Source organism: Solea senegalensis, linkage group LG8, assembly GCF_019176455.1.
Source record: "Solea senegalensis isolate Sse05_10M linkage group LG8, IFAPA_SoseM_1, whole genome shotgun sequence".
In the NCBI taxonomy this organism is placed as follows: Eukaryota; Metazoa; Chordata; class Actinopteri; order Pleuronectiformes; family Soleidae; genus Solea; species Solea senegalensis.
This window is the reverse complement of record NC_058028.1, coordinates 19951438-19978994: the sequence shown is the minus strand read 5'-3', so window position 1 is coordinate 19978994 and position 27557 is coordinate 19951438. Positions and strand designations below refer to the sequence as shown.

The 27557-nt window shown below is 40.4% G+C and overlaps 3 protein-coding genes across 7 annotated transcripts in view; 1 reads left to right on the top strand and 2 right to left on the bottom strand.

The window, feature by feature from the left end:
- Positions 1-3312, bottom strand: part of gdpd5b (glycerophosphodiester phosphodiesterase domain containing 5b) — a 42715-nt gene extending 39403 nt beyond the window's left edge. Inside the window, exon 1 of one of the 3 annotated variants that reach the window (XR_006360880.1) lies at positions 2913-3312. The gene's annotated coding sequence lies outside the window, so the exon portion shown is untranslated. The remainder of the gene's footprint in view (positions 1-2912) is intronic. The other 2 variants (XM_044031937.1, XM_044031938.1) reach the window with 2 other exon arrangements.
- A 5908-nt stretch (positions 3313-9220) lies between these two features.
- serpinh1b (serpin peptidase inhibitor, clade H (heat shock protein 47), member 1b) lies at positions 9221-13030 on the top strand. 2 transcript variants are annotated; one of them, XM_044032388.1, is made up of 8 exons: positions 9221-9327; positions 9949-9980; positions 10660-10809; positions 10897-11089; positions 11185-11455; positions 11542-11640; positions 11744-11976; positions 12081-13030. In XM_044032388.1, exons 3-8 carry the CDS (start codon positions 10691-10693, stop codon positions 12381-12383), a joined length of 1218 nt encoding a protein of 405 aa, XP_043888323.1. In that variant the 5' UTR covers positions 9221-9327; positions 9949-9980; positions 10660-10690; the 3' UTR covers positions 12384-13030. The 2 variants fall into 2 exon arrangements, with proteins under 2 accessions (XP_043888323.1, XP_043888322.1); XM_044032387.1 differs by lacking the exon at positions 9949-9980.
- Positions 13031-14776: 1746 nt separating this feature from the next.
- Positions 14777-24389, bottom strand: gucy2f (guanylate cyclase 2F, retinal). 2 transcript variants are annotated; one of them, XM_044032386.1, is made up of 20 exons: positions 23861-24389; positions 22971-23778; positions 21621-21922; positions 20857-21211; positions 20667-20751; positions 20123-20219; positions 19912-20037; positions 19682-19762; positions 19310-19486; positions 19065-19221; positions 18747-18896; positions 17848-17996; positions 17557-17720; positions 17260-17452; positions 16946-17120; positions 16420-16518; positions 16245-16339; positions 16069-16154; positions 15296-15393; positions 14870-14936 (listed from the first exon to the last, which is right to left on the bottom strand). In XM_044032386.1, the coding sequence occupies exons 2-19, from the start codon at positions 23710-23712 to the stop codon at positions 15321-15323; spliced, it is 3306 nt and encodes a 1101-aa protein (XP_043888321.1). In that variant the 5' UTR covers positions 23713-23778; positions 23861-24389; the 3' UTR covers positions 14870-14936; positions 15296-15320. The 2 variants fall into 2 exon arrangements, with proteins under 2 accessions (XP_043888319.1, XP_043888321.1); XM_044032384.1 differs by lacking the exon at positions 15296-15393 and having other exon boundaries at positions 14777-14936.
- Between the last annotated feature and the right edge of the window lie 3168 nt (positions 24390-27557).

The window sequence follows — 27557 nt, the reverse complement described above, 5'->3', positions numbered from 1 at the left end:
TGTTTTTTTTTTTTAAATACTATCATATCAATGTTTGGTCAAACTGTCCTGCACTAGCCATAAAGCAAAACTCAAACTGATTTAATCAACATGATAATGATTTCAGGGAATTTCAGTGTGCGTGTACAAGGCTAGTTAACCAGAAAGTGGGATAATGCTGTGAATACAGCACACCACATTCTTTACGGTTTGGTTACATCTCTCCTGATATTCAAAGGTGCTTGTTATGCTCTGGGACTCCACCAGTCGGGTTACTAATAGATTTGTAACAGACTATGTCAATCTTTGTCTACATTTAGGACCTACCAATCAAAACAGCCATTACTTTTATAAATATTTATGCTAATATTAAAAACGTTGCCCATCTTTAATATTTTGTCACTTTATCATGCACATGTAATCTGAGAAATCCCTGTCCATCTGTGTATCCTTTTCTTTTCCAAACTACTTGCCAAATAAAAATAATTGGCAACCACATTACTAAAGACCCATAGAGGTGCAGTTGTTGATTTTGAAAACTTTTTGGATGAGTGGTTGAGCAAAGTGAAAATACAGACTAAGAGAGAGGACACACATCCCACTCTGACTGAACCAAATTTTAAGAAACTGTAGGAGTTCAGAAAAGTGACCTCACTCTTGAAACACCTTGGCTGAAATGTGTATGCATAAGTCTGCCACCAGACATGAGCCACTCTTTCTATAGTGCAGCATATAACGTACTGCATTGTAAACCAAAAAGAACCCCACACAACATATTTGATGCACAGCACTCCAAAGCCCTTCGATCATTTTATAGATGTTTTTTTTGGGGGGTGGGGCAAAAATAAGACCTGCACTCTTGACTAGTCCTGGCTGAGTCATCTATTTATTGAATCTCTGACTCAACAAGGTCTGACCTCTTACAACATGATTGTTTGCATACATGTGGGATGTAAATAAATGTCATCTATCAGCTGGATTTCAGAAGACAAGTAAATGTTTGTATTGGAGGTGTTGCTGTGACAGATAGGGGAGTGTTAAATGGTAAAGGAGGATGCAATTCTTTGCATACAGAACCAAATGTATCCAAGAGCAAGTGGTTTCTTGTTTTGTTTTGGGTTTTTTTAAGATGCAATTCCTGCAAGCTTATCAGACACCACTCCCTCTGTTGAGAGGTATAGTTCAGTTTGTATGAAGTACTGACACATTATCAACACTAGCTTCGCCAAACAAGCCGACATTCCAATAGACCAGCCTGGGACCTGGAAACTTGCTCTTAGTGATACATGGCTGCCAGCAGGGACAGAGGGAAAAACAGATTTTAGCCACAAAGCTCATCAAAATACAATATAGGCCTCTTACCTTTTGAATAAGTTCACTGCTTTTTCTGAATTTACCAACTGAAAACTCAAATAGGGAAACTGCAGATGCTTTGTGCAGGGAGGGACAAACAATGAAAAAAGCAGTGAACTTATTCAAAAGATAATGCATACTTCAGCATGTGGTGATACAATAATATCTCACACAACCACAGTTCAAAAAAACTGATCTTGTCCTTTAAGAGCTATAATGACATGAAGGTAACGGGTAAACCAGCACACTATAAACTCCTCACCATGCTGCTAATGCACCTGCAACACTCCAATGGAAATCCAAATAAAAATAATAGTGTCATGAATTATGCAGGTAAGTGGAAAGAATAATGAGAATAATGCATCCATTATTTAGATATTGATATAAACTGAGGGTGGGGATCGGGGGTTGAATCAGTCCATGGTTTCACCTAAAGGGCTTGGCTTTCATGGGATGACACACAATGAGTGTCCTCATGTCTGTGAAACACCACCAGTAGGACAAACAAGGAGCAGATAAACATTAACCCTAAATTATGAAAATAAGCTGCAAACTATTGTATGTTTGTCTGTGTACACGTGATAATAAAGGTTGGCAAATGCTACTATAGTTTTATCAGAGAGAAATGATAATTAAATGCATCCCTGGGGTTGTCACCAAAGAAATCTAATTGTGCTGCACACAAACCAGTTCTTCAATCGAAATCCTGATGTAACAATACAAGGGATGAAACAATTAATCAATATGAATCAATAATCACATACATAGAAAAAGATACAGACCTATCAATACATAGACCAATAATGCAGATCACTTTAAATGCACAATGAATGCAGATCGTGCCATTAGTGAAAATGAAAAAATGTTAATTTTATCATCCGTGTTAGGGACTTTGCTACATCTGGATACGGGTGTGTCAGAGTGACTTCACTTCATATTTACAATGCAATGGCTTAAGGTGTCTACATAGACACAACGACAGGTAAGTAGTTCTGAAATTATATCAAACGAAAAACAGAAATAAAGAAGATCTTTTTATGGTGGGGGCAATCAATCTGTCTTCATTTATATAGCACGTTTCATACAGAGAACACAAAGTTATTTATAGAAAACACCCCACTCACTCACACCCACAGTGACACATTCACACACATCAACATAAACAGCTAAATCACTATGGTGAGAAGAGATTATACATAAAAAAAGAAGCGGAGGAAATATCCAATTGCAGTTTTTGCTAACAGACACATTGAATTCATTTTGATTTGCCCCCCCAAGTCAAGGTTCAGGTCAATACCAACAGTTTTATGTATTAAAATGTGGGGGATGATAATTGCATGATGTTTTTAAAACATGAACTACTATATTCCAAAACAAGTATGACAACTATGCAATGTTTCCAATATGTATGCGTCTCTTCTTTTCCTCAGATTGGGTTTAGCACTAGTGTTATCAAATCGTCCTCTACTGCAAAGGTGATGCACACCCCTAAATAATACAGTTGTTATAAAAGGGGGAAAACGTTCTCAGAACATTTCAAACAATCCAGTGCGTTACCGTTTACGCTGTTGAACACTCACCTGTCTGCGGGCTGATATTTTCTGATTCCGTCGGAAGTTCAGGTGTCCACGGCTTCTTCTTCGTCTTCCTCCTCCGCTGTTTTTGACTTTCCCCCTGGAAGTGAAACGAGGGCAACCCGTGTCAAAAGTAACGGCTGAGAGGTGAGTGGCTCACCGGTGAGCGAAACGCTGACAGAGCCCAAGTTTTTACACCGACAACACACTATGGACAAAAAAAGAGCCGGACGGTGTCCAGCTAAAACGAGTCCCGTCTCATGTTTTCACACACTTTCGTCACGGTCTGTTAGGTTTTTGTTCTTGTTCTTCTCTGTAGATGAGGACTCTGTGTGAAGCCAGTGTCATTACACGAACACCGGCAGCTCAGTCATTCAACCTAGTGAACAGTGGGTGGAGTGAGAGTCGCTGCTTTTATCTGCAGTGCTCCTGTAGTGAGTGGGAAAGGAGGGAGGGAGCGTCCCCGGGCTCAGCTCACGTTACCGCCGCTCTGCGGCTTCACGTCCACAGCGGAGCACAGGCTGCCCCCTTCACACCGACTTCATTAACCGCAGCTAGCAAAATTAATCAAAACTTTCAAACTTACTTTCCATTACTCTTCCTCCACTATTATTATTGCGTACCGAGAACACTGAACGTAAATATCACTATCAGGTTTTTCCCATTAGGCGCTCCCACAACTGCCAAAATTCCTATGTGACTTGAACGCAGCAATCGTGTTTCCCCCCCCTCGAGACTAGGTCAGGAATCACAGACGGGCCAGATACATTTACACAATATTTCCCAGCCTTTTATTTAAAACGTATATGTTTAAAATAATATGCATAAAAATAAGTAATACAACAAACGTATTATCTGCCAAATATGTGTCATGTCCAGTATAAATATGGTAAGAGGTTAAAGAGCCTATCATTGTCAGCTCAAGACATAATCGAACTAGGGGAGGGCCCCAGTAGTGTATAGTTTTTTACATATTAAAGAATTATATATACCACCACACCACACATTAATTATGTGACACTTTTGTGATTTTACAATCCTCCAAGGTTACAAACAAACTCTGTGACACTGGTTTGGAGTAATTGATGATTATAACTGAACTATAATTAATGCAATTTAAAGTGTTATCTATAATAATCCATCACAGGCTGCTCCCAAATCAAATTCTTCTCAGGGCCCCATTAAGGCTTGGCCCGGCACTGGAGCCTACCATTTTAAAGCCTAGGATCTTTAACCCTTTTACTGATTGATAAAATCATTTTATCAGTTTAATACCTTAACAGCACAAACTCTGCTGATAATGAGAGACAGTGAGTCAACTTTGATAGAACATGTGACAAAGGTCACAAATAGCCTTGTGAAATTCATGCACTTTCGGGTGTGTTTTTATTTTTATCCTCTAAAAAAAAGAGGTCAACTTTCTGGTATCACAGGACACTGCTGCATCTGAAAGTACAAAGAAATGGCCCAACATGTTTCTTTTATCCATGAAGTGAATATAAAGAGTTATAAACATACAGGGCATGACTGCATAGCATCAAAAATACTGTTGAGATATAATTATGTCATGGAGGGTGACTATGTGAGTCGCTGTTCTTCTAAGTACCAAAGATTTTAATTTGTATTGAACAAGTGAATGTAACTCAGACTGTGATGGTCGTAGACTGTGACAGGTATAGTTTGCAGGTCTCAGGAGCCTCTTGTGCTGTGATGTTGCCATTTACATTGTCGTCAGTCTGTGTTTCGTATATAAATCTATGTTTGGACCCAACAGAACTTTAAACAACTGGTATTAGACGATGAGATTAACCCCTTTGCATCCATGCAGCCACTCATACAGACACACAGGCCCACACACCTTGATGTTGTCTCTGCGTGTGCATCTCTGGATTGGGAAACCAGGGAAATGTTGATGATTTCCTGTGCCATATCCTGTTTGATGTGGTTGACCTGAGCTCCCCTGCTCCTCTCTCCACAGGTTGGCATTAACCAGCTGCTGAGTTTTGTTTTGAACTCCCAACTATTATAAAATGCCAACCAGCATCCACTGCAAGGAAGGCTGTATGGGGGGGAACTGCTGGTAGGTGACTCCTCTGCAGGTGGTGTGACATAATGCAGCAGGGTCAGAAGAAGCTGATCCTAAATGAAAGCAGGAAGAAGGTAAGTGTATGTACGCAGTGCATATATTGAATAGATCCCTTTAGGTTGTCAGTATGAATATTATTGTATGCATCTGATACTAAGTCTATCTAATACTTATGCACCCAGGCATGTATATTTCTGACCAAAAATAGAGGATGATGATGATGCCATGCAAAAGAGCTGATGTGATTTACTAACTGCACATTTAACTTTATATTTAAACATTTTATTTTACATTGATAGTTATTTATTTGATTGCTTTTTCCTCCATCTAGTGGTTGTAAGTGGACATTACCAGAGTTGGCAGCATTTCTGTGTTGTTGCCAACCGGCTAATATTGTTGCAGTTATTTCCTCTTAAGGTTCCTTTTTTAAACATTTAAATTTTTTAAAACTTTTTAAAGACATTTTAAATCAAGCAGGATTTTAGAATCTAACAATTTTCCACACCTGCACAACTTTACCTCGTGTTCATAAACTTGTATTTGTAATATTTTGTTGTTGTTGCTATTAATTACTTTATTGTTTTTTTTGTTTTGTTTTTTAAATTCACACATTCATGTATGTGATGCTTTTTTCATGCAAGATTCTAGTGCCCTCTCAACTTCGGGTGCTATTCTTTAAAATGTTTGTTGAACTTGGGGTGAGGCTTTTCGATTTGTATTTATCGACCCCCAAAATAAAGTCAAAAACACACTTTAAAGCACTTTAAAATAATGTATAGAAGGACCATTTAAGATGTTATGCAGAGGAGGGATGTTGCGGGTTATGTTGATTCATGTATTTATTGTTGTCAAACATAAGCATTTATTGATGGTTTATTTCAGCACTGGATGAATAGTCAGATTATAAATTGATATGTTTTCTTAATAGATCAACAGTAAAAAGATGGGTAGGAATATACAAGTATAAATGTGTATATTAATGTTTCCACTGTTACAGTGTTTTCACCTGCTGCTTTGATCAGTTGGTGTTTTAACTGTGTTTGATGATCATAAGAATAGTTTTTATGAGCTGAGCTTTGAGCATGCTACAATGCCCCCGGTACCATCAGTGAAAACACTTAAAACTCTTTGTTATTTGTCTATTAAATAAATTAACGAATAACAGATTTTAGTTTCTATTGCATTATTTTTTTGTATGGGGTTGTACAGTCCTTATCTGTCAGCTATGTTCGCCTCAATCCTACCTTTCATTCCAACGACTCATTTGATCTCTAACAGAAAGATCAGATGCACTCAACTCTTAGATTAATGAAATTGAAATGATTCATGTTAGTATCTACTAGAAAAAAACATTTAATTAGTCTGTATCCAATGAATGACCACCATATTGTAAAGCCACAGGTTTAAATTGACAGAGCATGTATAATAAATTAATGCAAAGTGATTCAGCAGCTCAGACCAGCATTTCTTCAGTGAGGAGCAGTGGCTACTGCAGTTTGTGACAAAATAAACCCAACACTCACAGATACACAGTGTATTGTGATAGTGTATGTATATGTGGTTTATGGACATCTTGAGTCCTGTGTGGGATGCACCAGGAGCCACTATATACTTCTAGATAAACAATATTGTATATTAGAGAGAGGAAACCCTGATAGGTCTGGAGAAGAGAATAGGAGGATGGGAGGTGTTAAGAAAACCCATCACAAGTTACAACAGCCTGACAACACTCCTGTTTGTATTTTTGGCTGTAGAACTAACACAGATGTTGGTAGAGTGACTGAAATATTTTGTTTGTTCACCATGAAGTCATCAGTAGAGAAGCTTTAGCTTTAATTCCACAATGTTGGGAGCTTGATTTGTCACCTTGCATTCCTCAATATATATAAATTAGCTTATAAAATATGGAAGATTACTCTACATTTTGATTGATCTATCATGATTTTATCTGTAAAATATTGGTATTGATATCTGCTGAGAGTTACTGAAATCAAATAAAGGCTATTTAAAATAACTAATCAAATTAGTTATTTTATCTGTAAAATATAATATATATAAAAATATAAATGATTTTATCATAGTTTGATTAGTTAAAATAACTAATCAAATTAGTTATTTTAAATTTACCAGGCATCAAAAAGCATGGATGTTTGTAAAGAGACTGAGTAAAGGCCACAGCTGCTGACTGAAACTGTTGCTGAGGTTGCGGTATTATGACGTGCAGATGTTGAATGAGCTCCTGTCCTCAAATAGCACTTTGTTGCAGCACACTTACTTACTGGAGAGAGGCTCCACCCTCTGAAATCTGCTATTCCTGCTCTTGAATCAGATTCTGTGGCAGAGTAAAATGTGAGGTCTGTGTGTCTGGCCTCACACTGTAATCTCCTGTTGAGAGCTATTCTCTATACTGAAATGTTGCGTCATTCACTGTTATTCCTATAGCTCCCTCCATCCCTAACATCCCTAACATCCCTCCAGTGACATGCGGTGGTGGACATGGTGGTTCAGAAAAGTGCTAGAAGCTTCTTCATCATGCTCACTCACATACAACACCTTAGTCTTAGACATGCAGAATGGTTGTTTGGTTAATTGGAGACTCTAGAAAAGACAGTATAGGTGTAAATATGAGTGTGAATGGTTGCCTCTGTGATAGGTTAGTGACTTTTCTGATTTCAACTGGGAATGACTTAAGATCACCTTGGAACCCTTAAGGATAAACATTAGCCTTTTGCAGTAATGTTCCACAATGCAAAACACAAAAGTACATAGCTTGGGTATTTTCTGTAAAGCATACATAACAGTTAAATCTCACAGTTGTGATTATGCAATGACTTTGCCCCTTTTTGATGTAGCTCTTTCACATCTCCCTCTAAGAATCTCTCCCTTTATTCTATGCTCTAAATCTGTACCTTCATACCACTTGAAAGGGTTGCTTTTTCAGTGGAGATTAGGTGTTTTGGGAGATTTGACCAGACATGTTGACCCCGCAAATGACCCCCATTCCACACATGCTGAGGAATTTGACTATAGACTGAAGCTTCTGGTGCCTTTTTTTTTTTTTTTGTTTAGAATGAAACACACTCAAGCAACAAATACCCTCTCACAGGAGCGCGGGGGCAGTAAGCCTGCTCTCCTTTATCAGATTTACTGATTTACTGCCCATGACATATGACTAATATGATACAGTTCAGATTTAGAGGTTTTGCTTGATCAATCTTTTAATAACTCCACCAACCATCACTCATCAGTTGGCATGTCTGGACAGTTTGTTGTGAGCTGTAAAAGAGGGGTTTTTGGGAGTAAAAGACTGTTTGAATTCCTCTCAATTCTATAGGTCTGCCCTGTTCTTTACAGTGGTTCAGATTTTTTTAAAATATTTCTTGCTGTGTCCATTCAGAAACATTACATAGAACAACAGTTTGTGCTGTGCATCAAACATAGTTCATGACTGATCTGAAATGTTAAAGTTGCAGCCAAGCAGACTGAGTTTAAGAAAGCATGCAGGTCCTGGGGAGTACATGGCAGTTTTTACCAAAGTGGTCCTTAATAACACCCCCATCCTTCAACAACCCTGTAATCAGCAGCTGAGTTGGAGAGACGTGGCACGGTGGGGGTGGGGTGGATTTGGGGGCAGGGCTGGAGATCTTGCAACTTCTTTGAGGCATTACTGTAACTGGGTGAAGCTTCCAGGGTTCGGGTTAGGGAAGCTTTCTGGCCATTTCTATTTGAAACAACAAATCAGTGTAATGAGTTTAACTTTGAAAACACAAGGCTGCTTGTCTTGTCTGTGAACAAGTTTTTCCATTTAGTAGTCTGAGGAGCCTGCAGACGGTTGTGAGGCTCACACACTTCACTTTGCAGCAGCTGCGAAACCGACTTTGACCTGCCACACACCATCTTTTCTTATGCAACAGCATCTATTAGTTTGCAGTTTAATCTTTATAGTTATATGTGATGAAACCACTATTGGAGATTGAGTCAGAGAGTGACAGTAGAGACCTAGAGGCTGACCTCCATTTCTCATTTCATCATATGCTACAGCTGATCCTGAATCAGATTTGATCAGAGTTCTTGTTTGTGGACACATATTGGAAAAGTTTCTAAGCTGAGCCCAGACCAGTGCCGAGGAGTGAAATTCAGCCAACCCCTTACATTCCAGCCTGTGGGACGTCCCAGTTCCCCACTTCCTGAGGAACTCACAGATACCCTTATTTGAATATTCCATTCCCACTTCTAGAATATTCTCTCACAGGGTATATAGAAAGCAGGAGAGAATAAGATTCACACTATCCGCAGGACACAACCCAGAGAAGAACTCCAGCAAATCTGTGCCAGGTAAGAAATGGAAGATAACTGTTTTTGTTCCCAAGATGGAATGCAGAGGTCGAATAATGAGCTGCTTTGTTTTTGTGGTTTTAGTTTCCAATGCAGTATTTCCTCTATTTTAACCAGTTTGAAAGCTTCTGCTTTTTCTCAGACTGCTTGACCTGCATATTTCACATAGAATCGTTGACAAATTTTAAAGATTTCATATACATTTTTCCACGCATGACAATTCTGAATCTTTTTGCCTCTTGCATGCCACTGCTTTATAGTGCATAAAAATGCAATCAGTTATAATTCACCAAAAGATAGGTCTGTATACACTCCCAGTGTAACTTTTTGATCTGTCACGTCTTTGATAATGTGAGGTATAATCCGTGATAATGATAGTTTTAATCCGTCCTCAGTGCTGCACTACTGTGGCATAACTGATTGGATGGAAGAATTTTCTGGGTCATACACAGCCAATGAAAACCGCTTACGTGTCGGACTGTGAACTAGTGATGACGAGACTTTAATGATAATTTTAAATTATGAAGGTGCAGAAATCAGATCAAATGTTTCCATCAGAGCCTGAATAATGTTTTACTGCCTGCTCTGTGGAGATTATTACATACACCTCTTTTCTTTCAGAATGAAAATCGCAGACAGCAAAACATCTCAAGGTATATCCTAACATGATGCAAAAGTAATTTCTGCTGTAACACAAATATGCAAACACAGAGATGCAGATAAGGTTTGTCTGCAGTGGTGGAGAAGAGTCAGGAATCACAGCAGCTGTGTAACCACAACCTCAGGCTATGTGCCTGGTCCTTTGTTTGAATAAGGGATGGTAACAGACACAGGCACACACCCTTGTATGTGACTCAGATTTAACTAGCAAACATATCGAACACTGACTTCTGATCCTACGTTGCACTGTCTCAAGGAGGACAGGTCCTTAAAGCCATCGAAGTGCAGATGTGCAACAGTGTGATTGGAGATATTTCAGAAGTATCATATTACAGGGTTGAGTCTGGGACTGCTGCTCTACTGTAGCTGTGCAGCTGAGCTTCTTCTTGCTGCTGACGTGGCAATGAACATGTCTCCCAAGCTTCTGTATGGGCAGAGCCAATACTGCCTGTAACAGCTCCACACAAATCAGTGTCCTGGCAAATTCACACTTTCTTTCCACTAAATGCATATTCTTTGTCGGTTTAATACATGAATAAAGGTTAGTTCTGAAAACGTTTTTCTCCCTGAGAAGAAATTCTGATGTGCTTCATCTTATAATCATACTTACAGCATATGATGTGTTTTTTTTTACATTAAAAAGGTAAATGTATTATCTTTGTTTTCTTGCAGGCTGCTATAGCTGCTTTTGGAGACGGACAGGATGTGGATGACTAATGTCGTAGCTCTTTGTCTGCTGGCCCTCGTGGCCTCTGCAGAGGACAAGAAGCTGAGCGGTTATGCTACCACTCTGGCTGACAACAGCGCCAACCTGGCGTTTAGGTCTGTGAATCTAGGCCCAATAAGCTCCATAACCAAAAGTTCTTCATAAAAAACATGATGATGATGTTTGTTATTATTTTTTTTCAGCCTCTACCATAACATGGCAAAGGAGAAGGATACTGAGAACATCCTTATCTCTCCAGTTGTGGTGGCCTCCTCGCTGGGCTTGGTAGCTCTTGGTGGAAAGGCCTCCACTGCTTCTCAGGTCAAAACTGTCCTCAGTGCTGACAGACTTAAGGACGAGCATCTGCACACAGGATTGTCTGAGCTCCTCTCTGAGGTAAGAACACCAAAATAAATATAGTACAATAACCGCATCTTCAATAACCCTCCCAAAAAATATATGATTAATGATGAGTTGTTGTGTCTTCCCAGGTGACCGATGCAAAGACTCGCAACACTACCTGGAAGATCAACAACCGGCTCTATGGCCCCAGTTCTGTTTCCTTTGCCGACGATTTTGTGAAAAACAGCAAGAAGCACTACAACTACGACCATTCAAAAATTAACCTGCGGGACAAAAGGAGTGCTGTAAACTCCATCAATGAATGGGCAGCAAAGTCAACAGGTGGTAAGCTTCCTGAAATCACCAAGGATGTGGAGAACCCAGATGGAGCCACCATTGTCAACGCCATGTTTTTTAAGCGTAAGTTTAAATAGATTGGTAATTTTTCCAGTTTCTTCCTATAACTGAATCAGAGGTAGAACTAAATATTTCATCTTTGCCTACAGCTCACTGGGATGAAAAGTTCCATGAAAAAATGGTGGACAACCGTGGGTTCCTGGTGACACGCTCATTCACCGTTGGAATTCCCATGATGCATCGTACAGGTAACGTCCTGCTTCTCCCCTGTACATTTTATTGTTTTCAAAACATGCCTGTCTGGGTAAAAATACAGATGTGATATCTGATTTGCCTGACTGCCCTGCACAGGTCTGTATGACTTCTACGATGACACAGAGAACCGCATCTATGTGCTGAACATGCCTCTTGGTCAGAAGCAGGCCTCCATGTTCTTCATCATGCCCTACCACCTGGAGCCCCTGGACCGCCTGGAGAAACTCCTGACTAGAAAACAGGTGGACACTTGGCTCAGCAAGATGGAGAACAGAGCTGTGGCCATCTCTCTCCCCAAAGTGTCTTTGGAAGTTAGCCACAATCTGCAGGTAAATGGTGGAAATTTGGTGTTCAATAGGTCACCCAAACATAGATATATGCAGACATCAACTGAACCCTGTTTGTTGAGAAAATCTATCCTCTTCTTCTCTAGAAACACCTGGCTGAGCTCGGTCTCACTGAAGCTGTGGACAAAGCCAAGGCCGACCTGTCTAACATCTCTGGAAAGAAGGACCTGTACCTCTCCAATGTCTTCCACGCGTCAGCCATGGAGCTGGACGTTGCAGGAAATCCTTTTGACACCAGCATCTTCAGCAGCGAGAAGCTGAGGAATCCCAAACTTTTCTATGTAGATCACCCCTTCATTTTTCTGGTAAAGGACAACAAGACCAACTCTGTCCTGTATATTGGCAGAGTGGTTAGACCTAAAGGAGATAAGATGCGTGATGAGCTATAATGTCGTTAATAAACCATGTCAGGTAGCTTTTGTGAAACTATGTCAGGACCTTTTGTGTGTGTTACTGTTACCTCATGATCACATTCCAATAAACAATCTGTAGAATGAATACCTGAGCTTACTACTCTCAGACACATCAGTCCTTCCCAGGGAACAGTTAAGTGTCAGTGTCAAGCCACTTGGATTGAACAATGTTTTTAATTACACCTTAAAACACCAATGTGCCTTAATTGAGATTCCAATACAAAAAAAACAGCTGACATAGCAGACACCATGCTTATATTAAGTATGATCTCCTCTTCTTCACATCCTACTTTTGCCAGTCCTGGTTTGGTCACAACCCACAAGTGTTTTTTTCTTGCATTATCTTTAATGTTTAAAGAAAAATAAGATCTATGCACCGGCTTGTTTTGCTCGCTCTGTCTCACCTTTTCCCTTGTTTTGTCTCCAGTCTGCCGTGCACTGAATTGCCCCCCTGCAAGAGCAGCACTTGCAGTGGAAGGGTGGCAAATGCCTGATGCTTAATTTATGTTCCCCTGTACTGTGCCATTGTGTTGCTGCAGGTATTTTCCATAAACATGTTGTTGGAGCTGTGTCATTATGTAATAATGTCTTCATTTTTCAATATAAATAAAGGGTTTCCTACATTGACAAAGCATCATTGGAGCAAAAAACAAGACAGACGGAGAGGAATGTGAGCATGCTAGAGTTAGCATCTCAAAGAAAAAAGGATAACAATCTTTCCAGTTGACTGAAGGTCAAACAAACCTGCAGGTCTGGAATGCAGGGCTGTAACAATGGCTGCCCTTTTCTCCCAACGCTAATCTGCCATAGGTTGCATTCAGAAAAAGGTTAAATTCTCTAACCGTAGCCTAAATAATATATCAGTGGGATTATTGTTGAGATACAGCAACCAGTGTACTCACAGTGAATGGGAAATATATGAAATAGACTGAGCTACACATCAACGGCAGGTGCGATTTATTGTATTATCATTACCTTAATATCGGGAAAATAAGTCAAAACTTGTGAGTAGAAGGAAAATGCTCAACGTCTCTAAAATGATCCAACGATAGGCAGGCCAGTGTCAGTGCTATACCACCATCCTCTGGTTGTAAAGAGTAAAATGACAATAAGGACAAGGAGTAACTTAGAAATCGGTGGTTTCAATTTCTTTATCTTGTCATATACACATTTTAATTTGCAAGACAAAAATAAAACAACATATACATTAAATTACACAATGTACACGTTTCTGACTCACTTTGCCGTTTCACCCAACATGGATTAAGCTGCTCCTATAGTCAACATTCATGTAAAAAGGTGCTTTCGAAATAGACAGTTATTGACCAGGTTTGGTTGAGACATATTTGGTGATTAAGTAAAAACCTTCAAAAATGCACTTCTACCAAGTTAAATATTAATAATTAAATGTTTTTTGTTTGTGCTCCCTGGTGTCACACATACCCCGACATTGGCATTTTTAATAATCTGCAGTGACCATTCAAATTGTATTTCCTCACGCATAAGCACCCAATAATAAACTGATGTTCAATGCTTCTTCTTAGCAAATGTAATAAATAATTTGAACACTAGATGGTACTCTTTATTCTGTGCACGGCCTGCACACGTATCATTGTATCTCAGGGTAAACTAAACTACACCTGAAATTCTTTTTAAATGTACCACAAAAATAGATAAATAAATAATTAAATAAATAAATAAATAATACATTTCAACATAAGCTGTGTTTCCACTCTCACTGAACATGCAGTTTGCTTAGACATTATCTTAACTCTCTACAATGAATTCATAGTCAAGACCTGGTTGAAATATTGATGGTCATGAAACATAATTATCCTTTACATGAGTGCCATATCATTCAAACAACCAATTTTGATAATGGGCGCTAATATCAAGGATTATGTCAGTAGAATAAATCCAAGCAGCATTTTCCTCCATCGTTAATAAGCAAATAACATAATATTCAGTTGTCGCTAAGAAACAGCCTCCCCTTCACAACTCTATGATGAGCTTTTCTGACAAACTATCCCCAGGGAAGAAAACAAAAACATAACATTTCATTTTGAAATAGGCCTTTGGGGGCGTTCAAAGCTCCGGTCGCTCTGAAATAGTTGACCACTCAGTGGCCAGTGTGTGCAGAGAGGAGTGAATGAGTGCATCCTTCATTAAGGAGTGGATGCAGCCTTCCGTGTGCTTCTCAGCAGCGGATACGTAGGCAGTTAATGCAGCAGCTCTCATTACATTAGCTCCGTCGTGTTCCGCTGTGCTGGCTGCAGGCAGATTAGCCAGTCGATGGATAATCTTCTTAAACAAGTCTGCAGTAAGCCACAGTGAGATGTTGGGTGGTGCCTTCTGTCCTCTCTCTGCTCTGCCTCGCTTTTTCTCTGAATGTGTCATACTCCCATCCATCTTTGCTCCCTTCACATCTTTCCTGCTCTTTAGCTCACTCAGAGCTTTTTGTCCACCTGCCTGTTGGCCTTGCGAAAAAGTGTCTTGATCTCCTCTGTCACCATCTCCTGCCAGTTGGCCCTAAAAAAGACACAGCGTGGAGTTAGGCCCGAAGGTTGTGTTTTATAGAGCCGTTCAATTTTAAGCAGAACTAGGATGCAAACACATGGGAAAAAAAAACAATCAAGCAATGAAACCACCACAACACAAAAATGCAGCGACAACAAGTAAATCAAAGCAAATGACACAAACACAGAGGGCTTTCCCAAATCTGCTTAAGATGATGTGGAAGGTGATAAGATCAAGAGATTAATGAGACTAGTGAATCACAAGGTTCACAGCTGCATGCGTCTGCACAGACGCGGAGGTTCACGTTAAGCTGACACAATGCCACAATAACATTTCTGCAACACAACACCAGCTGGCATGCAGGTCTCTACCTCCGGTGTACGGACTTAAAAAAGGTCAAGCCTTTTTCTCAGCTTTCTTTCTCTTGTATGCAGCTATATCTTCCGGGTTCAGCCCATGATTGTCGACCCTGAAGTAACGTGGATAGTTCAATGTTTATCAGTCACAGGTTAATGGCATACATGCAACTTTAGATCAGATGAGACATGAGCCATACGTTTGCTCTTTCTATGGTGATTTCAGGACTTTGTTACAAAGAGTATCTTATCTTTTTAACCTGTTATGGGACGGTTAAGTTGCTTTAAAGTGTGGTTGTATGACGTATTCTGTTTCCATAAATCAACCTGGTGCCCGGACACTTGTTCTCATTGATAACATAGCTGCCAGCAGGCTAAAACACATGTTAGAATATGTCAGTATCACACAAAATATTTGATTCATACTGATGGAGGCAGCAGTAGATTGCCAACTGCTGCTTGCAGTCCCTTGATGTAATATTGCTGATATTCTCTATGTACTGTGAAGTAAGTCGTTTCCAGTTGAAATAGGCTGTCTAACAGTAAAATAAAATGGCAAACTTATACATAAGATATCACAGACAGGTCACACAGGTGTAGATTTGTTTTGTGGCAGCAAACTTTCCAGAGAGAGTGAGTGGTTGGGTAACAGGCTGGTTCACAGAAACAGCAGCGTGCTCACTCAGTGTTAACACCCCATAACAACCACACTTCAAAAAACCTGTACTCTTTAATAATGCAATCTGGCCAAGAGTGAAAAAAAACCCCCAGTGAGTCAAAGCTCTTACCCTGCTTTGATCTCTGGTGGTTTTGGCAAAGGCTTTTCAAAGTTTGCTTTTCCCACAAGCCAGTACGTCTCTTCAATACCTTTACCCTGCAAGGACAAAAGTCATGGATTAGTAGACGGTGAAAAAGTCTCATCTAGAATATGTGTGCGTGTCACATTCCAACAGACTACTGTTACCTTCAGCTCAGTCTTGCCTCTGACTTCTATTTCATAGCCTTCGTTAAGAGAGTGGAGGATCTTTACCGTGCTATTATTCACATGGATTCTATAAGCTGAGGAGAGAAGAGGATTTGACTAAAAACACATGACACAATATGACCAAAACAGTGGGACACATGGTCATGTTACTCACGCAGCCCTGTGGATTCCATACGAGAGGCAGTGTTGACAGTGTCCCCAAAAAGGCAGTACCGAGGCATAGTCAGACCCACCACACCAGCAACACACGACCCTGCAAACACATTCAGAAAAAAAAACTCAAAGTCATTCTCTGATTTGACAGTGTCCTGTATGATTCCCTGCCTGTATTTCATGTATTGTATACATTGCAGCTGTAGTGCTAGTTAAAATGGGTCAAACATCAGTCACTTCTCCTCAACCAGAGAATAGAGGCCTCACAACATGAGTAAGGAAACTCCCTTTTCCCAACTCCCAGGAAACCACCAGCAACAAACTAAACAAACCATTTTAAAGGTTTATGAAAAACAAGTTCAAAAATGTCTGCTGGCAGTCTGGTTGTGAGTGGTTCAAAGAAGTCCACTGCAGCTGTGGATGATCAGGCTTCTCATACTGGAACCTCCTGTGCAGGACCAACCACTCACTCAAACATGCACACACCTGCAGCCCATCTCACAACACTGACTTTGCACAGGACTCACCTGAGTGGATTCCTATTCGTATCCTGACGGGCACGTCTGGCATGTGCCGCATATGGAAGGAACCCACTGAGCTGAGGATGTTCAGGGACATGTTGGCGATCTCAGCCGCGTGCTTGTTGCCGTTTCTCTTTGGCAGACCTGATGCCACCATGTAAGCGTCCCCGATGGTCTCCACCTGGACGATGTCAACACATTTACTGAATTACAACATTTAAATGTGAAAATGATGCATATGACACCACTTCTCGCTGTACTTCAAACACATGCATAGAAGAGAAGTTTATGAGGACGAAAATAAGACCGTGTTTGCGGACCTTGTAGACGTCATGGTTTCTGAGCACGGCGTCAAACAGAGTGTAGAGGTCATTGAGGAGGTCGACCACTTCGATTGGGTCACTCAGAGACGAGATGGTGGTAAATCCTACAATGTCACTAAAGTAGATTGTCACCTGGTCAAAGTATTCTGGCTCCACTGTGGTGCCAGTCTTCAAAGCTTCAGCCACAGAGCTGAGGACAAAGAGGCACAAGGAGGGCGTGAGGTAATCAGGTTGTAAACGGCACATTTATTTCCAACTTATACAGACTGTCTGACAATGAGTGAGCTAACTCACGGTGGAAGCATCTCAGACAGCAATTTTTCCGTCCTCTGCTTTTCCACTTCCAGTTCCTCTGTTCTCTCTCTGATCAGGTCCTCCAGGTTGGAGCTGTACTGCTCCAGCATCCTCAGCATGGAGTCAATAATGTTGGTCTTTTTGCCCTTGTTGATGATTTTGAACTAGTGAAAAATAAACAACAGAAGAATTACAAACAAAATGATACATAATAAAACAGAGTTTTATTAAACTGAGCTATTTATTGCACAGCTTGGAGCAACGAGGACAGCAGTGTGTCTCTAAAATTACCCGGTCAAAGATCTCGTCAAAGTTGGGTCTGCGGTCAGGCAGTTCACTCCAGCACTGCTTCATCAACTGAATACACTCCAGCGGTGCCTGGTCTGGAGCCACGGTGGGTCGGCACATTGGAGGAGGCTTCTTCACCTTGCGGATAATCTCTGGTGAGGAGATATTGGAAATGGGACACATAAATTCATAGTCACAACAAAATATGCAGCAACTGTAACTGTAGAAATGTAAAAACAATATCACAAGCAGTAAAAAAATAGCAAAGATTGTAGACTGCAGATTTAATTGGATGCTGGGTTTCGGATTTGGGCGGAGAAAGGATTATTAACCATAAACCAGATGTTTGAATGATTAAGTCTTGAGTCGTTTCATTAAAAATAAGGATTTTTACTAGATTACATAATGTCATAAAAAAACACCCACACCCAGAGAACATTTTCTGATCAGAACAGTGAGAGAAAAATAGTGTCAAATATATACAAACACACTTATTAGAGAAATCTTAAGTTATAAAGGAAAGTTACATAAAATTGCAAATATTCAAATAGGGAAGGATTTTAATTGGAAACAAAAAATAGATAGAAACACATTTATGCTGGAGAAATTGTTAACAGATTGGAGACCATTTTGGCAGGTGATTCAAGCATAACGTTGCTGAATGTTGACTTGTTAAATTCACATAATCTCTTTGTGTTCAACCTCCCAGCTTTCACCAATGGTGAGAGAGACCAAAAATGTGTAACAGCAACACCTAAAATAAATATCATTTTTATTTTTGGATTTGTGGGCTCCTGCTTACTTTGTCAAAAAGATAAGGACAAACATTCAAAAGACCTGTAGCTCCTCCTTTGGGGTGGACTCATGTAAGGTAATGTAATGTGATGTAACTCATAGAGTACCTTCAGGTGGCAGACCCAGCATGCAGTAGGGCGGCCCTCTGACAACCACTTCTTGGAGGATAATTGAAAAGCTGTACACATCTCCCTTGTACGTCCCTTTACGTGAGTTTGCCACATCCCTCAGCAATTCTGGAGGTGTCCAAAACTGATCTGAGTGGAGTAAAAGAAATAATTTACCATCAGCCAATGGTAGTGAACTTTTACGACCTTATGTGTGTGCACACAACACTGGAAACTACCAGTAAAAAAACACTATGGTGGCATTTTTGTAGTAGTGTGTTATACATAGAATTGTTAGAATGAAGCTCCTGTTTATACCTTCAGGTGGGAACTCCTCTATCGGTGCTTTCTGAGTGTCCAGCAGCTCGTTAAAGCCATAGTCTGTTATCTTAAGGACAAAACGTCCGTCTACCACACAGTTACGAGATTTTAGTCTGCCGTGGGCAAAATCTCTGTGGTGAAGGTATTTCATTCCCTGTAAGCGAAACACATTCAACTCATAAAAGGGTCAGTGGTCAACTCAGGTAAAAATCACATTTGAAGATGATTATATTCATGTCTACCTTGATGAGGTCGAGAAGCAGGGAGGACTTGAACATCCAGTCTAATTTCACGTCCTCGTTCCTCAGCAGGTCCTGCAGACTGCCACGCGAGCAGTGCTCGGTCACCACAGCAAACATGGAGCAGTCCATGAAGAAGCCCAGGAAAGGATTGACATTCTCGTTTCTCAGGTCTTTCATCTGCACAGCAGCACGTCGTTGGTTCATGCGAGGACAGGAGGAGAGCAGGCATGTTAAGATAACCAGAACGGCACACCACAGTGTTTAGCTTTCAGCTGTTTTATATGAAGTAGTATAAAAACTGTGTTAGATGTTTGAGAAGCTCGATTAGAGTTGAAATACAATCTCCACACAGGTAAAGACATGCTGCTCTACCTTTGTGAAAATCTTTGTGGTGCTCTGCTTCACCTCCTTGAACTGACCCTCCTCAAATTTCTTCAGCCAAACCCAGTCACCCTGGAAGAGGAGCCACATGGTAACAGAGGGATACATTTTTATTTCATCACAAAACATATTGCAGTAGTAGGATTAGTGATGTGATGCCATTATTCCCTTTGTGATTATGCACAGACCCAAACATAACCGTCTTCATCAGGTTGACCTACCTCATACACGGCTACATTGGTGGTTTCGTGAGTTGCTGTCTGCATGCTGTTGACAGAGTGCGAGTGGTCTGCGGATTTCTCCTCCAGAGCACTCTTAGACTCGCTCAGATCCTCCAGAGTGATTTTCTGCAGGGAAATCAAAACAGCAATATTTCACTTGAATCCTGTGAAGGTTTGACAATCATGGTTGGGGCACAATGGCACCATTTACCTTCCTGCTAAGCTGGGGGTTGATAAAAGTCAGATCCTCCAAGGTAAGCAAGATCCTATTGGGACCTTTGACCAGTTGGATTTGTTGGAGTCGCCTCCTGTCGACGAGATTTACAAAACACAATGAAATCAGCTTTAGAGTTTTCTAAAACTGTGTTGGAAATCATCTTCTGGGGAAGATCATTTATGAAAGAGAAGCTCTCATCTTTAATGAATAAATATTTAAGTCTGATCTTAGCATATCATAGTAATTTTGATTTCAGTAAAGCTTTTACTTTTAGAATAATTATTTATATATATATTTATATTTAGATTGCAACTGTAGTGATTGAAGGTTGCTTTGACACATTACCTGTTGGACCTCTAGGTAATGTAATCACTTTTGTCTCTTCAACCTAGTATCGAGAATGCATTAAACATTAACTGGAATCTGACTCACTTTCATTTCATTTCATTGGACATTCCCTTCAATCTTTCCGTGTGTTTTTACAGAGAAAAGAAAACGTATAGCATCCAAAATTCAAGAAACAATTTACAGGCTGTACCTGATAAAGAAACTTAAAGCGAGCCCTCCTACAGCCACAGTCAAGATGACACCCAGCACCACGATGATATAGGTGACCTCCACGCCTGAGGAAATGTAGGGTGAGAAAGAATTTAGGAAACAGGAGGAACAAGCCGCTAAACACATCCATACAAACCCATGAGCACACATTCAAACCTCAACTGTCTTACCTCCGGTGCAAATGGCGTTCTTATCAAACCAGCATTTGGAATCAGATGGTGGAGGGGATCCTCCTGGAAAATTGATTGACCTTCCCGCGAAACTAAGCTTTCCAGAAACTATATCCACGTTGTATGTCTGGTACAACTGACTTCCACTGTTGTCCGTGTCCAGGATGACATAGTTGGTCTTGACTTCCCCAGCAGTGTCCACCTTGATCTTCTGGTTAAAACCATTGAAGGTTGTGTTCTTCGTGTAGTAGGCCAGGTTCGAGCCTGACAGCGGCATGCCTGCTCTCCTGACGTTATGGATGGACTTAGCCAGGAGATAGAGGCTGTCATAGATGGTCCCAAATAATGGGTTTACCTGTGAGGATGAGCAGAAGTCACTGGTTGGAGCACATGTTGATAATTACTACTAAGTTAACGATCTGGAAATGTCACGTTGAGAAAAGTAAAGCAAGATATAAATGGATGTTTCAAAGCCAGAGGTGGAAAGTAATGAATTACATTTACTCGCGTTACTGTAACTGAATAGGTTTTTTGTGTACTTGTGCTTTTTAAAGTCATTCTTATAATTTGTAATTTTGCTCTTGCTTCAGTATGTTTTTTTTTTGGAACTACTGTACTTTGCTATGTTTTAAATCACAAGAGTAAAAAAAGGTGAATGATGACATGGTAAACTTACAAAAGTATAGTATAATAAAAAGTATAACACATCTACAGTGAGCCCAGTCCTCATTTCCCTGCTGTTGTGACATCCTAACCACTCCTACCTGCTCTGCCTGCAGGGCTACAGTCAGCTCCTCACTCCTCTTGGCTGCAGTGAACGCCTCATTGAAGGACAAAGGCTCTGAGGCCATGGTGACTGTCAGCACGGCATCGTAGGCCTCCCTCAGGCTGCTGTTGTTTCGCAGGGGCACATAGGAGACGTTGGTGTAGGGAACGCTGTAGAGGAGCGTGTCGAAGGGAACAAACACATACTTTCCTGAGGTCATACCCATTTTCTGTGCTTTGAGAAGGAACGCAGCCTGCTGCTCACCTCCCACCAGGATAGAGTGCATGCACATGAGTATGACTGAAACAGACAAGGAAGAGGCAGTGAATTTATATTTGTTTTATGGACTCAGTGGTGGTAAGAAGGTGACTAGTAAAATTGTGTTGTAAGATCCTCCTCAAGTGGAGTACAAAACCTTTAATTAACCTTTAAAATTAAACCAGATAGAAGCCATTGAGATAAAAATCTCTTTTCCTCCTTCTCAGTTCACTGGGATGCATGGAATTCTCAGATGATGCTTTGATGGTGTGCAGTTCTGTAAGTTGTTTGCGTCTCTAAAAATCCATAATTTAACAATATTACTTTGTTGAATCGTTGAATTGATCAGTTGTAAGTACAATATAAAAACATGTTAGATTATTGCAAGAATGTGATTTTGTTGCTGTGGTCCTGAGATGGCTACAAAAAGTAACAGAATGGAACATTACACTGTTAAAATTCACACAAATAAACAATCCACCGGTTACATTAACTAAAATGCCCAGTTAAAATGCATCACTGGTTTCATTTGCTTTAAGCCATTGTTTATGCAAAATGGTATACTATTCCAGTCTTCTGTACCATCTTATTTTCATCCCCTTCTTGACAACACACAGCACAGATTTCCAAATAATGGTGCGTCCTTTGGCGCCTCACAGTCCCCCTCTAGTGGTGGATCTGATGCTAATACCACAGTTAAAACCGCGAATGAAATTGTTAGATGTAAAACCTTGACAATAAAAGTCTCATCTTTTTTGTCTGATACCGATGAAACAGTTTACAGCCTGTGTGTATGTGAAGCATGTATGTGAAATGTAGACTTTTTCCAACTCTGTCTTATGTTACTGTTTTTTTGACAATATTTGATAACTGAATGAGTGATTTTGAGCACTTGACCAAATACTATACTGTATATTTTAGAATATTTATAATGTTTATAAGGAAATTTTTTTTTCCAGCCAGTTGCAATAATGACACTAAAACTGCTTTCTGCCCAACGATTTAAAATTTGATTTTAATATTTTATTAGATTAATTGAGATCTTCTACTTCATATTTATCTCTCATACGTTATCACAGCGTTGACTCACCTCTGACCTCTCCCGCAGCCTGGATCCTCAACAGTGTCCTCTGTACCTCTGTCTCATTAATACCAATTGATGTAACCAGGAGAATGGGGAGACCCTTATTCCTCAGCGCGGTGGCCACTCTCCCTGCAGTGTCCACCCAAATATCCTCATTAGATGAAACCACCACAGCACCGGCCCATCTAAAGTGCTTCAACACGGTGAATAACACGTCAGTAGGAAACGGCACTGTCCTGACAAAGGTCGGGTATCCCGTGGCCCGGTCCAGCTCATAGCTAAGACATCCGAAAGAGAAGAGGGCTTTGTCCCAGTTCTTGGCCAGCAGAGAAGCTGCAACACAGTATCCCGGGTTGGTGGGGCCCAAAAGCACATCCGCAAATTGGTCGTACTGAATAAAGGCATTGAGAGCTTTTGATGTCTCACATGGCTCATGCAGGATGATGAAATCCATTTTCAGGCCCAGATCCAGGTTCAGGTCTGCGTTTATTCTGCTCACAGCGAGTCTGGCGGCCGCAGCAGGCATGGCCCTGTAGTAGACGGGGTCGCAGTTCCAAGGCCCCAAGACCCCGACTTTGAATATTAGACACCGGACACAACAAGGGAACGTCAACACTCCGAGGACGACCCATAACAGAAAGTTATAAAAGGACTGTGTGGTAAAAGTTGGTCTACTTTTACTGATAGGGACACATGCATGGCTGGACTCCCATAGCGTCCCTCTGTAATTAGGGGAAATATGGTGCATTGTCCTTCCACGATGTCCAAGGTGGTGAATCTCTGTGTTCACTTATTTCGTACTATACTGTGGCACCTGTAAATATAATAACATCGTATTGCTTTCACACAAAAAATGGCAAAAGTAAAAATTAAATAAAATTAAAACAATCACTCACCATTGTTCTAATGCCACCAGGACAACTTCAAGATTCGGTGAGTGTTGTCTCACGTGCGCCTTCTTTCCGCTTAAAAATCTCACCTAAACATCCCAACACCCTTACCTACTCAGCCCGAGGATCCACGCTGTTGCTCGGGCGAAGACACTGCCAAGTCATTGTGTTTGGATGATGGGCTGGAAATGACGGGCAGGTGTCGGGCGCTGCGTCTGTCGCGTTTGGAGACGACTTCAGCACCCTGGAGAGCTACTTACGCCCCGCAGTCAGCGCCTCTGAAGGCTGCCGTGTGTTTCCACAATGACACCGGAGCCGGGGAGATCCACCCCTACAGCAATCATGTTTCCTGTCTGCAATCATGAGTGTCTTTTGAAGAAAAACAATAAAAAATGTATATATTCCAAAGGAGGCAAAAGGCAAATTTGGTCAACAAACAGACGCTGTTGTACCTGAAAAAGGCGTTTTTGATTCATAAACATGTATTTGTTGTAGGGGCCCAGTGTCAGCTACAGGCCCACTCAATCAAATCTCTTCAAAGTGACCTGAGGCCAAAACTAGGTGTTACTCACTAATCCATTTTCAGTGAGGTGCAATATAAGAGGATTGACAGCAGGCCTTCTAAAAGCCTTGTTATCATGCATGCTAGGGAAGCAACAGGGCCTTTCCCTTCCAGTTAATATGGAAGTATAATGTTTTACTGATATGCTTTATAACATATATTATATAACAATGCCATCAAATAAAAACACACTGCCTCTACAATAATAAAGAGAGAGTTATTTTCTTGCCATGGAGACACCTCTGCCATATTGCACAAAGGCACCTGAACCGAGCTTTAATTGGTCTAATGGCTGCACTGCAGCAGATCCCTCAGATTAAATGAATTTGAACCCTGGCGGAGTGGGAGTCATTAACGATAACGAAGGGTTCTCCCTCTGGGTCTCCTCTGAGTTCTTCTGTGTTTTGCCTGCGTCAGTTGTCTCAGCTCTTTTTTTTCAAAAGACTCCACTGGCGAAACCGCCTGCCTGGCACTTGACTCCGAGAACAGCTGGTTGCCACAACATCAGCCCATGGATGACAAAATATGGATAGGACGGCTGATAAGTGAAACGTGTCAGAGCAGGACAACTAAAATAAACAGTTGACTATTAACTATTCTGGTGGTTCATGAACCATGAATCATTTTTGTTTTGTTTAACATTGTAGATCATCAAGATATACAGTGTTTACTTGACCTCTGATAAACTCTCTCTGTGCGTGTCTGTGTGTGTGATGAGACCAGAGACCTATTCACCCTGTCTGTCTTCCCTCTTCTATTCACCCTGTCCCTCTCTCTTTCGCTCTGAACATGTGTGTGTTTATTTGAAGGATATAAAATGTCAAAAACAGTCCTGACCCCTGACAATACTATATCAACTTTCCACAAACCAATAATAGGACAGCGCTATACGGGAAATATGATATTTCATTATATGGACACAGCACTGGAAGGTGATTCCACCTTTGTTGACCCATATCCCACATAAGCTGATGAGCCTCTTAAACGTAACACCTTGACACCACTGTCCTGCATCCAGGAATAGAGGACAGAAATGACAACTCAGCACAATCTCCAGTGTTCAGCCAGTGTGCAGTGAACACAGCACATTCACATTCACTGTTCCTGGGACAAGCTCTGGCACTCACTGTGGAGGAACATGCATATTCTCCATAAGCACAAATGTCAATCACTTATAATAATAATGCCTCTTGAAGGTATATAAGACTTACAAATATCATGTGGGCAGAAAAGAGAGACATATGATTGACTGTGTCTTTGGAGAGTAATGGGATGGAGAACCACACCAGTGAAAAATAAATTGAGGCAACACAACACTTAAAGCTCTGTCGCCTTTGCTGTGTATGTAACATATTAACTATATATGCAAAAGCATTCCTGAATGTTGCTTAAATCAATGTTTAACTTTTATTTTTATATAAAAACACACACATGAAGATAAAATGCACTATGTTTAATAACGTAAACCATTAAGCTTATTAACAACCAATTGATGGATAACAAAACAATCAATTACATATTTCAGATGACAAATTAAACTTGATTTATTATTTACACAATAGTACCAGAGTAACCAGGAGTGAGGTGAATCGGAACTGTGAAATACCATAATCGTACGACCACATTTTGGGCTGTCAACCGAAATCAAATTAATATCAGACATAAAACTGTTTTATATTTATCATTTGACAATTGTTTTGTGTGTAATGTAGTTTAGCTTGTAGTTGTTACGTATATACATTTATATATTTATATGTTATGTCACATAGCATGTGGTTCTGTGTTTTAGTGTAGTTTTAACATGTTTGATCATGTATATGTAATTATACTGTTCATGTCAAAGCCCAACTAATGACAAGAGTTAGGTATAAACTCTATGTACAGCACATCAGTTGCATTATCTGTATAGGAACTATGCTAGCTGTACTTTCCCTATTTATATAGAATTATATTAATTAATTAATTCATTCATTCATCATTTTATAAGAACAAATAAATTAAACATAAGCATTTTAATTGATAAATCCGGACATTTTTCACAGGCTTTTAATAAAGTAGATTAGAATTCAAAATATCTTTGGCACAGAAAGTCCCTCACATCTATGCTCAGCAAGATTAGTGCAAATCTCCAATCCTTTCTGAACATTATTTATTACAAAGCACTCTCAGGTCATTTCTGATGCTGACTGTGCTGATGCTGTTGTATTATAGCAGCCACCCAGTCCTCTGGTCCCTGACCATATTTATTTTTCACTTGTGTTTAAAAGTGGGCTGGTTTATTCAAATTATTTAATCAACTACATACAGTAAATTCACAAGAGCAGAGGTTCTCAATTTATTCCTATAGCCCCAGGAACCCCGGAAGCCCCTCATGTGTTTCCAGCATCTGTGCTTTTAAATGGTTCAATCTAAGGGAAAAATATAGGCCTTTTTCACCTTAGTGTATGTGGGAACCACAGCTTTGGAGTAAGCCTGTCACTCTGGTGCCATCTAGTGGTGATAGTGGTGACACAGTGACGTTGTTATTGAGTAAGAAGGGAACGTGTTTGACCTCACTCACAAGGGAATAATGATCCCTGAACGCCAAAACTAATTGTTCCGCTCTACCTTTTGAAGACAGATTAAACTGGAATGTTTGGCATCTAATCCCACCCAATCCCATGGTCACATAATATGTGTTTTTCTTAAACTGCACATACACATTATATATAATATACAAAATGACCCTAAATCCACAAAACGATGACCCTTGTTAGACAAAGAAACGGCAGCATGCTGTAAACTTAAACAGACCAAAGACAATAAAGTTGACTGTGAGTGAGGTTAAATCCAAACATGGCGCCAGTGTGCTGCGGCCGGAGAACGAAATCATGCAAGAAGATTAAAATCTTTTCACGCATTTCTGAAAAAAATGGAATGTGAGCGACTACTGATACAATAGGATAATACATGTCCACCTCAGCTGTGTCTGGTTTGGTTTGGGTTTCAGTCAAGATACAGGATGTCCTAGTCTGCACTCTGTCAACATCAAACATCTAATCTTTACAGCCTCTAAGAGTCCCTGACTCTCTCTCTCTCTTCCTTGGCATGTGTGTGGGTGTACGTGTGTGTGTGTGTGTGTGTGTGTATGCATTGTTGTTA